At 40.6% G+C, this 13,143-nt stretch overlaps 1 protein-coding gene across 1 annotated transcript; it reads right to left on the bottom strand.

Moving 5' to 3' along the window:
• Positions 1-11,928: 11,928 nt before the first annotated feature.
• LOC147610588 (uncharacterized) lies at positions 11,929-12,732 on the bottom strand. Its single transcript, XM_086786499.1, has 2 exons — positions 12,402-12,732; positions 11,929-12,262 (listed from the first exon to the last, which is right to left on the bottom strand). The coding sequence occupies exons 1-2, from the start codon at positions 12,576-12,578 to the stop codon at positions 12,089-12,091; spliced, it is 351 nt and encodes a 116-aa protein (XP_086642625.1). The 5' UTR covers positions 12,579-12,732; the 3' UTR covers positions 11,929-12,088.
• Positions 12,733-13,143: the final 411 nt, after the last annotated feature.

Below are 13,143 nucleotides of genomic sequence, written 5' to 3'. Positions count from 1 at the left end.
GTGTAGAAAGGTAAAAGGAAGCATGCAGCTTTGAAGGGACCAGAAAGGAAGGACCTACAAGTAGAGAGGGGATTGTGAATGCAAGGGCAAGGGCACCACATGCTCGTGGGATCGCATGCAATGGTAAAGGACCTTGTAGGTAGAGGGGACTTGTACTTGGGGTTTGATTTAAACTTTTGAATGGATTAAGGGCTAATCTCCCAATTAATTTGTTGTTTGAGTATTAGCACCACTTTCTCTAAAAATTAATATCTTCCAATTTAATTGCTTGGAAAAGCTAATCACTACCATACATATTGTTTTAACTCAGTACCAATAAATTCTTATGGTTGGAGAGAAATTTCTCCGTCTCTTTGCTAGCGAGTGAATATATCTCACACTCTTATTGTGAAAACCTAAGAGAAATCCTTGAGCTCTGCGGAGTTTATCTAAATCATTCCCTGCATCAAGAGAGTTTTGTGCACTTGCAACATGATGAATTTAGTTATCATTAAGCCCGCCCTAGTGCTATGATTACAAATGCCTTCTCATCCTTTGCACTCCATAATGCAGTATCCTTCTCTAGTGTTAGGCTTCTTTACAATTAACAATACCCCATACAATCCTTCTTTGATGAGTAACCTTAACTTGCCATGTATGGAAGTTGTGACCATCAAACTTGTTTATAATGAGGTTTTAAAGTGGATTCTATGAAGGTCTTAATACTTGAAATACTTCAAATGTAAATGCCTAGTCTCTAATAAAAATGCTTAGAATCCTTCTCCATATACGCTTAAGAAGCTAGTGAATCCAAGAGATTTGGCATAGTGATAAATAGTGAGCTTTTACTTTGTTGATTTTCTTCTTGCTTTTAGGATAGCCTTTTTAGCTTGTGCTTTAGGTGTTTCAAATGACTCTCAAAGGTAAGGGAGTCTTGACACTTGATTAGGTTTAATCAAGTTCAGTGTGTTAGTCCTTATACAAAATGATTTGATAACAAATTTGATGCTAAACCCAAGATTAAGCATGAAGCATCAAGAATATGTCCTTTGATTTTCATGCAAAAAACACCTTGTTTTTTGGAGTGAGCAATTTGATAACCAAGGGGAAAATGCAAATTGAGTGCATACAGAGCTTTAACCACATCCAAATATTGATTTTGAACTCTTAATGGTCCAAAATTACCATTAGTATTAACATTAATATCTATTAATCATAATTAGTAGCAAATTGAGATAAAGCTTAGTGCTCACCAACCAATGGTGGATGTAATGCTACAAGAATTGTTGCCCAGGTGTGTGTCCCTTCATCAATGAACTTCCCCTTAATGCTCAATGCCATGTGAGAGGGTCTTACCCATGAGCTTGTGAGACAGGACTCTATGGCAGTGTTTGTACTCTCTTAGAAATCTTAATGATATGATGCAAAAGAAGGATTAGGGTGCAACATGGATGATGATTAATGCAAAGAGTTTTTATTTTGATGCGAAAAATGCTAAAATAGTGAAAAATAGTGTAAAGTAATTAGTAGTGATGAAAATTGTGAAATGCAAGAGGGAGAGCGTGATTTTCAATTTAAATGATGATTCCCCAAAAGGTAATACAATCCTAATTTTATAATTTTAACTCTAATTGGGCTTGACTTTAACTAATCACATCTTAATTATAGTGATTAGGTGAGAAAACTAGTTATTAGCAAGGATAAAATTTGGAGGCTTTTAATTGAGCTTGTGGAAAGAAATTGTGATGGGGATTATTGCATAAGTTTCTTGCCCTTGATGAGAACAAGTGGCACACTAAAGATCTCCAACCTAGAAGCTCAAATATGCTCCAAAATTTGTCGACTGGTTTTCTTACTACTGTGCTCAATTTTGTAGATGGAACACTCTCAAATTTTCTTTGTGAACTCCTTGTACCATGATCCAAGCTCACCTAAGAGGGCTTGAACCAATTTTGTGTGTGTTGGAGAATAGAGGAAAAAACCAATTGAAAGAAATTCATCGATTTTTGGTTGTAGAGTGAAAAACGGGCACCTTCCTTGGATGTGTTAGGTCGCCTAGATGAGCTTGAATTGTGGCTAAAAGGGTTTGGGTAATGGTGCTATGAATTAAGAGACGTTAACCCACAAGAAGAGTGTGATGGATAAGGTTGACATTAGTGAGTTAATTAGCACGAATGAGCATGAGTTAAGCTAATAAACTTGAGAGGGATGAACTAAGGTTATAATGGAGAGGTTCATGAGGAGAGGGGAGGTTCTGATACCATGTTGAGAAACATGGGTATCCTGGACATGTGTATGGCTATGGTGATTAGTACTAATCTTACATTAATCTAATGATTAAGCTAATCTAAGGTGGGTGATATCTAAGCATAAACATGATGATTAATTGCTAAACTAATTAAGCTTAGACTCGAGCATAATTATGTTACAAGATTGAGACATACTAATAAAGAGGCTTGAGAGCTTGCTTCATATTTCATTGCTTGACATGGCCCCTTTTTATATGGGTGGGTACAACATTGTCTTTGCTAGTTGATGTGGGATGATTTCACCTTTGCTCATATGGGGCTTGTACTTCATTTGGACTACTCGTAATTACTCCCTACCAACTCTTGTGCTCAATGGCACTACTTTTCTCAACAAGGACTATGATGAAGCAGTCCCTTGAGGCCACAGTAACATTTAAAGGTTGGTCATTGTAGAGAGTCAATGTGCTGTCAGAAGAAATGGCCCATAGGTTAAGCATCACATAGATGCAGCTAGCACCCTTTATTGTCAAGATGGCGGATCAACAAAGTTACACCAGTAGGCATCGTCTATAACCAAGAAATAAATGTGGCTGAATATAAAATTTTAGTATTCTTTACATGATACTTCGAATGAAGGAAAACTCGAGAACATATCTCACGTTGCTTGGCTGATATTGTGCCATGGGAAGATCCGCTAGAACTAGAAAAGAGACCGGCTCACCATTGGTAGAGGGAAAAAAAGATTAGAGAGTCTATATTCTCCAAAGGAAAAGTGGATCCATCGATCCAACCACTCTATGCATAAGGACTTAACTGGTTGGAAAAAGTGGAGGATGATGAGGAAGAGAAAATCTTAAGAGAGGATGTGGCTCTAGTTTCCCTGTTTGAGATGGATGTGTGCCAAGTGCTCTTACCACCACATTGTCAACTAACTTTTTTTATTTTGACACATCCTAGTTTAAATCCAAAGCCCATAGTTTACTTCCCTAGTTATTTCTAGTTTACCCTCTTCTCCCTACTTTACTTCCCTACTTTACCCTCTTCTCCCTATTTTCCTTTCTAGGTTTACCCTCTTCCTTGTTTACTTTCCCTAGTTTACTCTCTCCTCCCTATTTTCCTTCCTGCGTTCACCCTCTCCCTAGTTTACTTTCCCTAGTTTACCCTCACCTCCTAGTTTACTTGCATGTAAGGCCTAGTTTACTTGTGAAATGTTAGTTTAAAAACTATATTAGATAATTTGAAAAAAATCACATTAATAAGAAGGGAGCTTGGTCTTGGACATAAGGGAAGCCCATGGGCATGGATATGCTCGGGCAAGTATGGGGACCCAACATTAGTAAGGGTGAAAACGTGGGAAAGTATATAAGTGAACAAATTGTAATTAGGGATAACTAATCATTTTACTAATCAAATCATACTTTCCTAGAGCTTCAAGCTTTCATGGCTATGGTGGTACTCCCTTGAGTGCATGTGGTACTCCATTAAGAGTGCATTTCTTTCTCTTTCTATCTCTATCTTTACAGTGGTATCAGAGCCATGTCTTTGATCCATTTCCATCTTAGTTTCAAGAAAAAATGAGGAATTCTTGATCTTCTGGAATTTCTTTATTTTCTTGATCAAGAATGGGACATGAGTGATCTTGTTGAAGGGAATTGATTTTGCTTGAGTGGAATTAATCTTTGAATCATCTTTTCCTAAGCTTTTGGGGCCATGGATGGCAGAGGACCACATTCTGAGGTTTCCGATCCTAATTTTTTAATCTTAGGATCAAATTTGGGAGAAAATTATTAATCTTGATTAAGGAGTTAATCCAAAATATTTTTACTTGCTCTTCTCTTTTCTTGCTTGATTTTGAGGGAAATAGCTCTTCAATCTGTGTTGGATCTGTAGCATTGACTTAGGGGTTTGAGAGGTATCATCTTGACCTTTACAAAGAGCCCTTTGAAGGAGGATTTAATGGTTGCCATTTGCTGATTTTCGCTCAGTTTAGAGCCTCTAATTACAGGAAATGGAGTGCTTCATGGCTATCATCGCCCGATTTGCTGATTTTTGCTCAGTTTAGAGCCTCAAGTAACATGGGACAAGCCTAATCAAAGCCTAATTAAAGCTTAACACTGCAACTAGCGTGGCTATGACAACTACTTCGACCTATGAATCGCAACAATCTACAACATATTGTGCGTTTCCTTCTCTCGTTTCGACTGTGTGAGTATGGACGTAGACGACAACATGGCGTTTTACAACGAATTCGACTGTACGCTTTCAACTCCTTTGAATGTGTAAGGCTACTATTTTAATTCCTTTGAATGCCATTGATAAGAATCGTTTCTACTGTGCGCCTTATGAATGCTTAAGGCTGCATTTTAGTTCTTTGAATGTCATTGCTTCTTCAATCTCTTGGAATGTCATTGCTTCAATCTTTTGAATGCCATTTCTTCACTTCTTTGCATGCCACATGCACTCTCTAGGGTACATGCAATGATGGTATGCATTGCCTATGGATTTTGGAAGGCCTTTGGATGGTCAATGTGCCTACCATTGAGGTGATTTGGGGATGCAAGAGTATGGTACAATTGGGCTGAAATTTTTGAAAATTTTTGGCCTTCTCATGTGCCCTTTCTTGGCATTAATCAAACAGCACATCTCCATACATACACTTATGTTGCCATTGGTCTATTAAAGCTTCTATTTGCCATTTAGATGATTCTCTTGGATAATAATGATGGCTATGAAGTGAAGGTAAAGGGCTGAAGTGCTATCCATGAAAACAGTAAATTATGGCTTCATGTTAGTGCCAAAGCTTGGCCTAAAGCAAGCACATACATGTGCCTACATGATCATATGATTGCATTGACCTTTGGGAGCCTTTACTTGGGGAAATTTCTTGCAAATCTTGCGCCTTTTGATTCACTTGATGTTGGATGCTATTTGGATGTCGTTTTGATGTGATTTGGTGTATTGGAGCTACTATCGTGATTGAAGGAAAGCATGAGTACATGCTCATTGTAATTGATAAAACGATAGTAGCGTGAGTCATGCTAAACACATTGTAAGTACTTTTATCTTCTCTTTTGAAATTACATCCACATACACCTCACTTACTTCAATTTCCTAGGGTACCTCGGGCATTGGGGAGGAGAGGCCGAGGGGAGCATGGCATGAAATCTCCTTGGCGTGAGTGTTTTTGGAAAAGCGGCAAGGAGGGGGATTAGGTACATTGGATGTGAAGACTTGGACCCAACTTGTGCCTAGATTCGGGCTAGGTACGAGGGTGGGAAGGCTTGGTCGGGTGATCGGCCAAGCATAAAGCGCTCCTCCGACACACAACTTGACTAAGTCCATTGTAGGCATGACGAGGCTATGGAAGCCAAATGATACTTGATTGAGCATGCCATGGACACTTGGTGGTGACCAAAGCATAAGAGTTGCATTGGCAAGTGAATGATTATGTTTGTGAATACTTGGGACATTATGTCATGAATGGACATTGGGAAAATACCAATGGATTATTATTGAGATTTGGTCTGTATTGCTAGGAGATTATGGCCAAATTTTTATGGTTTTCCTACATTCTGTAGTAGTGAATACAAAAGTGCAATTCAGTCCCAAACCATTCAAGATCTCTCAAGGGCATTGAGAAGCCTTGAAAGGGCATCTTAAGGAAAATCTAACTAGCCATAAAGTGGTTGATTTGGACACTGCTTGAGGGTGCAAAGGGACTAGTTTGGTCAGACTGAAAGTTTTAATTTAGTCCAAAACAGTGTGGACTGAATTCAAGGTGTTTATATAACTTAAGAGCACTATCTAAGAGCTTCCAAATGAGCCAACAAACTCTCGATTCCGTTACCATTTGGGTGGTCAACCTCACATAGTTGACATTTAGGTAAAAGTCAAAACACAGAGATATAAGGGTGCTTAAAGTGGTAATTCAGGGTGGTAGGGGTGTTCCTCTCATAAAGATGAACGCGAAAAACTAAAGAACTCCCAATTTGGTTACTATTTGCTCTACTAACCACTTGGTAGCATGGGAAACTGTGGAAGGTCATTGAAAGTTCAAGCATAAGTATCAGTGGAAGGGTACCAAGTTCAAGATGTTGCAAATGAGGTGGTTAGTGATGGAATGGTGCATGTGGTTGATGCTCCATCATGTGATGATCCACATGATCAAAGTGTGGCACCACATTCCGTTCTTGAACATGGGCAAAACTCAAGGGCAATGCAACAATAAAGGATACCTCTACATGACATTAGTGGGAAAATAGTGAATGAAGGCATATCGGTGCACACTAGTGGACATGATCAAATCTCATTGGGGAACATCACTTTGGATATGTTAAGGATTGCTCTCACCGATGCAATCAAGGATGCACAAAGGGATGCCCAAAAGGAGGTGCTCTACATTAGTAGTGAGATCGTGTGTCAAGGCAATGAGAATGCCAAGTTGATGCATCAAATGGTGGGCAGCAAGATGGATGAAAGGTTTACAACTCTTGAAGACCGGATTTTGGGTGTGCAAAGGGGTGTGGATAGATTTGACCATGCACCAAATCAACATGGGAATCTTGGTGGTATGCAATGAAAGTCAAATGCGCCTTCAAGAGACCATCAAGGTGGGGATGTTTCGATTTCTAGGCTTGGAAAACAGCCCACATCTTTGGATCCCATGGAGGTTTCTTCAAGGGGTGTGTACAATGTGAGTGGGAGATGGGACATACCACACACTACCCATAGATGTACTACACTGGAGTCACCAATGGTTAAAGATGTGAAGGACAAGATTACATTTCCCAAGTTCAAAGGGGTGAACACAACCACCAAAGACTTGGAGGAATGGATTAGCAAGATAGAAATCTACTTTGCATTGTATCCCCGTGATGAGGAGGAGGACAAAGTACAATTTATCATGTTGCATTTGGAAGATTATGGCCGTTCATGATGGTGGTTTACTCAACATGAGGGTATGCATTTTGACACTTGGGAGGCATTCAAGGATGCCATATTTCAAAACTTCATCTCCATTGGAACGAGCTCAATTGGTGGGACAATGGTACTATTTGGAGCAAAAGGGAAGTTCCGTCAAGGAGTATAGTAACCAATTTAGAAAGCTTTCCATGTTTGTTGGGGGAATGAATGAGTACAACAAAATGGTGAAATACATACATGGATTGCAATAATCACTTGGGGCTGATGTGAAGGCTCAAAGACCTCAAACTTTGCAAGATGCCATGTATTATGCGGAGGTCTTTGAATTTAAGTATAAGGAGGGTGTTGCGAATAGATGCAATGTGGGGACAACCAAACCATCTACATTCAGTCCCAATGCAGTCAAATGGCCAACTTCTACTTCTTCAACACCTTATGTACCTCGTGCAAGCTTCACTCCAATCTCTACTTCCATACAAAGATATCCTATGGACAGCCAAGGAATGTGAAATGGAGTGGTTCTATGGCCAAACCTCCATCTAAAAGTGATGCTAAATCCTCTTCCCTTCAAGGCAAAGTGATTAAGAAATTGACACAAGCGGAGATGGATGAGAAGAGGAAGAAGGGAGTTTGCTTCCTATGCAATGAGAAATGGAGTCTCGAGCATAAAAATATTTGCAAGACAAAGGAGGTACGAGCTAACATGATCTTTGAGGTGGATGATAAAGAGGCACCATTGGAATACATGGATGAGGCTGAATTTCAAGATTGTGCTAATGATGTGATAGAAGAGCCTACTCTTGACTCTTCTGAAGAGTTTCCATTTGATCCAGGTGGAGAGGATTGACGAGAAGTTGAAACAAAAGACAGGACAACCATGCTATGTGTCATTTCACAAGAAGCTAAAGCGGGATGCAAAGGTTCCAACACTTTGAGGCTCATGGGGAAGATTGGGGGGGCAGATCAATTCACATACTTGTTGATTCAAGGAGAACACACAGTTTTGTGAAATCTAAATCAATAAATTCTTTGAGACTATGCCCACAGGAGATGATGAAGCCTCTAAAAGTGGAGGTTGCAAATGGACAGCATGAGCTAAGTAAGAGTTGGGTTGCAAAAAACAAGGATTTCTTTGTCTTCCAATTATGCGTAGGATGCCCGTTTGATTGTGCTTGAAATGGGGCCCATTGATGTGGTGCTTCGATGCGATTGCTTACACACTTTGGACAGGTTTTCAATGGATTTGAAGCACATGAAAATGTGGTTAATGCATGAAGGCAAAGAGCTATGTTGGATGGAATTTGCGGCCATGCATTAACCTTGGTGTCTATGAAGAAAATGAAGAGATAGTTGAAGAGCTTATGCCTTGTTTAAATGCTACAACTCACTCGTCAAGAAGAGGACAATGGGTTGTAAATACATGATGAAGGGATGGATGCCTTGTTGCAAGAGTACAAAGATTTGTTTGAAGCACCAAAATGCTTGCCACTTACTAGAGAAGTCGACCATGCCATAGAGCTTGAGAAGGATGCAAAACCAGTCAATAAGTCTCCTTACAAGCTTTCAAAGTTTGAGCGGGAATAGGTGGCAAAGCAAGTGGAAGAGCTTTTGGAAATGGGGTTCATACAACCAAATCACCATTCGCCTCACCCGTTTTGTTGGTAAAGAAGAAGGATGGATCTTATAGAATGTGTATCGATTATAGGGATCTCAACAAGATTACTATGAAGAATCAATATCCCATTCCAAGAATTGATGACTTACTTGATGAGTTGAAAGAAGAAAAATATTTCTCCAAGATAGATCTCAAGTCCGGGTATCATCAAATAAGCATGAAACATGGAGATGAGTTTAAGACGACATTCTGGACTTAACAGGGTCTATTTCAATTCATGGTTATGTCTTTTGGATTATCAAATGCCCCAGCCACATTTCAAACTCTTATATGAACAAAGTTTTGAAGCCATTCCTCTACAAATGAGTTTTGGTCTTCTTTGATGACATGTATAGCAAGTCAAGGGAAGAGAACTTGATGCATGTGGAGCGTGTTGAAGGTGTTGAGAGAGCACAAGTTGTTTACCAAACAAAGCAAGTGCACATTTATGTCATAAGAGGTGGAATACATGGGTCACATTGTGAGCAATGATGACATTAAGATGGATCCCAAGAAGGTATAATGTGTAAAAGAGTTGCCTACACCCACCAACACTACTCAACTATGGAGATTTTTGGGATTAATATCCTTTTATAGGAGATTCATATGCCCTGCTTACTGATAGGCTTAAGAAGGAAGTATTTTTTCGGGATGCCATGGCCGACAAGAGCTTCCAAGAGCTCAAGCAAGCACTAATTTCATCTCTAATATTGGTTTGCCCCTGATAAGCCTTTCACTATACGGGCTGATGTAAGTGGGAGATGAATTGGTGCCGTGCTATATCAAGAGCATGGGGTGATTGCTTATGAGATTAGAAAGCTCATTGAGAAGGAGAGGGAGCTTCATGTTTATGATCAAGAAATGTTGGCCATTTTGCATGCCGTGAGACGTGGCACCACTATTTGTATGGTGGGCATTTCAAAGTAAGGACCGATCATCACTGAGTATTCCAATACTTCCTCACCTAACAAAACCTTTATCCAAAGAAAAAGAGATGGCTTTCTACCTTGCAAAACTATGATTTTAAGATCTCTTACAGGGCGAGAAAGGACAATGTAGTTGGCGGATGCACTTTCTAGGATGTGGGCTTGTACTATACATGCCATTTCGGAGGTGCATCATGATTGGATTCATGAGTTACAAGATGAGTATTTGGTGCATGACATGGATGGTCCGATGTTTTAGAAATTACAACAAGGGTTAAGTGATGAATATCCACATTTTGAGGTGCATAATGGGTTGCTTTGGTATAAGGGAAAGGTTTATTTAGTCCCTCATCCTTCAAGCTGAAAATCCTACAAGAGATGCACTCTTCACCCATGGTGGGTCATTTGGGAGTGTTTAAGACCTATGATAAGATACGAAAGAGTTTCTTTTGGAAAGGGCTTTGAAAGGATGTGCATAACTATGTGCAAAAGTGTTTGCCTTGTCAACAAAAGAAGGATCCTAACCAATTTTCGGGAGGATTGTTGTAAAACCATTGCCTATTCCGGAAGGAAAGTGGACACACATAGCCATGGATTTCATTACCGGGCTGCCTACTACTAAGCAAGGGTGGAATAACATTTATGTGGTAGTGGATAGATTGACAAAAGAGGCTCATTTAATACCCACAAAGGTGCAATATACAGCTTCTATGCTGGCTCAACAATTTATGGAGCATGTGTTTAGGCTGCATGGAATGCCTAAGCAAGTGGCAAGCGATAGGGATGTCAAGTTCATGAGCCATTTTTGGAAGAGTGTCTTTGATTTTATGGGGACTACACTCACCCCAAGTATGGCCTATCATCCACAAAATGACCCTAAGATGGTAATATTTCTCTTAGGAACTTCCTTTGGGAAAAACTTGCCTTATTCCATATTTGTCTTATTGAAGTTACATAGCAGTGGCATGCCGTTTCTCTTAGGAACTTCCTTTGGGAAAAACTTGCCTTTCATTGAGCCCCACAAAAGTGTCGAATGCATTAGGATCAAGCAACATAGGTGAAGTGTAGGGCCAAAAAGTGTCGGAAGCACCAGAATTAGATCGTAGAGCTCACAAAGTGGTAGAGGAACTATCTGCCACAACAAAGCATACCATTAGAGTTTAGAAGAAGGAAGGAGAAAACCAAAAAGTTAGGTCAATTAAGAATAACGACATCCAAGAATAGTGCTTGGCAAACGGAGGGGTAGATATTTCACCTCAATAGTAGAAAGTTGGAAGCAAGGGATAGATCGCTGAAGAATCATCTGAATATGTTCTATGGAAGGGTTTGCACAGAAGATGAAGCTTAACATCGATGTAGCAATAAGGTACATACAATGTAAAGTCGATCAATAGAACTAGTTTCGGACTATGATGAAGGAGTCCGTGAGGTCCCATTAACATTAAAAGGTTAGATAGTGTCTAGCATCCTTACCAAACGAAGGATGGAGAGCCAATGTGATGCCAAAAGGAATGGCCCACAGGTTAGGCCGAGATGCAGCCATCAACCTTTACCGTCAAGATGATCGATAAGCAGGGGGTTATGTCAGTATCCGAAACCAAGAAATGAATGTGGGTGAGTATAAATTCTTAGTATCCTTTGTGATAGAAATTTCGAGTGAAGGAAAACTCAAGAAGATGTCCGATGCTACTTGGCTGGTGCTGTGCCATGGAAGATGCACTAGAACTACGAAACGGACTGGCTTACCATCTATAGAGGGAAGAAAAAAGATTAGAGAGTCTATGTTCTTCTCCAAAGGAAAAGTGACCACTCTATGCATGAGGACTTAACTGGATGGAACGAGTGGAGGATGATGAGAAAGAGAAGATCGTAAGGGAGAATCCGGATCTAGTTTTCCCTTGTTTGAGGTGGATCTAGACCGGATTGTTTGTGCCGATAACCAATACACTACAATTTTACCCTCTCCTCCCTAGTTTTCCATAGTTTACTCTATCTTCCCTAGTTTCCTTCTTGGGTTTACCCTCTCCTGAGTGTATTTTCCCTCCTAGTTTACTTGCACTCGTCGTAAGGCCTAGTTTACTCTCGTTAAATCTTAGACCGTCTAAAAATGGCAAAGTCTAAAAGAGTTGGTTGTAGTAAAGTCGTGCTTTACGATCTTAATGAACAAATGCTTGATTAAAAGAAGAGTGGTTTGCCAGAGCTATTAAATAATAAAAATTAACAATGTACCCTACATACATCCATCTGTGTACTAAACAGAATGTTCTCTAAGCACTGTTTAAACAGGCGGCATGGATCTCATGGTAATGAGAGGATTATAATAAGAACAGAACAACGATGAGAAGATCGCCCATGAGCTAGTAGTTAGTGGGGTGATGTTTCCGGCCCCCCGCCTTCTCAGCTTCTTTCTTGTCGTGGCGCTCGTGGAGGGCAAATGCCCCAGATCCAATGGCCACGCCCCCAGCTACGGCTTCTCCAACGTGGTGCTTGTGGGCGTTCTCAGGGTCCTTCTTAGCTTGATGCTTCTCATACTACACACAAAACAAACTGATCAGGCCTACTAATCTTCATATAAGGAAGATGATTAGTATGAGAATGAAGCTGGATTAAGGTGTAGAGATGATGATGCACACCATGGCCACCTCCTAGGTAGCCAGGCGCCAGCCTCACCGAGGTGCTGCTTGTGAGAGTGCTTCTTGATCTCCGCCCTGCTGGCGGCATCGACTGGCTTTCCATCGACCTGAGTGCAGATGAATAGACCTGAGTGTTCTTGTGGTGGTGAAAGAGTCCTCGATCACCTGCACCACGGTGCGCCTGCTCTCCCGAGTAGTACTGATGATCAGCCATTGATGGAATTAGCGATGTAGTGAGTTACATCCTCCTCCTCCTCCTCCTCCTCCTACTACAAGGTAAAGTGATTAAATTAAGGTTATGTAATGAAGAAGAAGATGACACAATCGATATAGCTGAAGAAGACGTAGCAAAAAAGCCTGTTATATAATACGATTGAGGTCATGATGAGAGGCTCTCATCAATTTATAGTTGCGAGAGAGAGAGAGAGAGAGAGAGAGATGATGCAAAATGGCCGACTCGCATGAGCTACCCAACGCGCACTACACACGCTTGCGCCGAGCGAGCAACTCCGAAACTTCAAAGAATGAAGCGCGTTTCACCACGCACCACAAAGAAATCTCGAAACAATGCAAATCTATTTACATCTCTCTCTCTCTCTCTCTCTCTCTCACACACACACACACACACACACACCCACACACACACACACACGGTTTCCCACGCCTTACAATACCCCATTCCTACCACAAGGGAAGCAACCCATTCCCAAGGAGGTTATCTTTCTTCAGTAGTAAGTTGCTCATCACAGCTCCACCACTCATAGTTCTAGCCTCTAACT

Source organism: Cibotium barometz, chromosome 49, assembly GCF_041138505.1.
Source record: "Cibotium barometz isolate CiBa-2024 chromosome 49, ASM4113850v1, whole genome shotgun sequence".
Taxonomy (NCBI): domain Eukaryota; kingdom Viridiplantae; phylum Streptophyta; class Polypodiopsida; order Cyatheales; family Cibotiaceae; genus Cibotium; species Cibotium barometz.
This window is presented reverse-complemented; position numbering and strand designations above follow the sequence as displayed.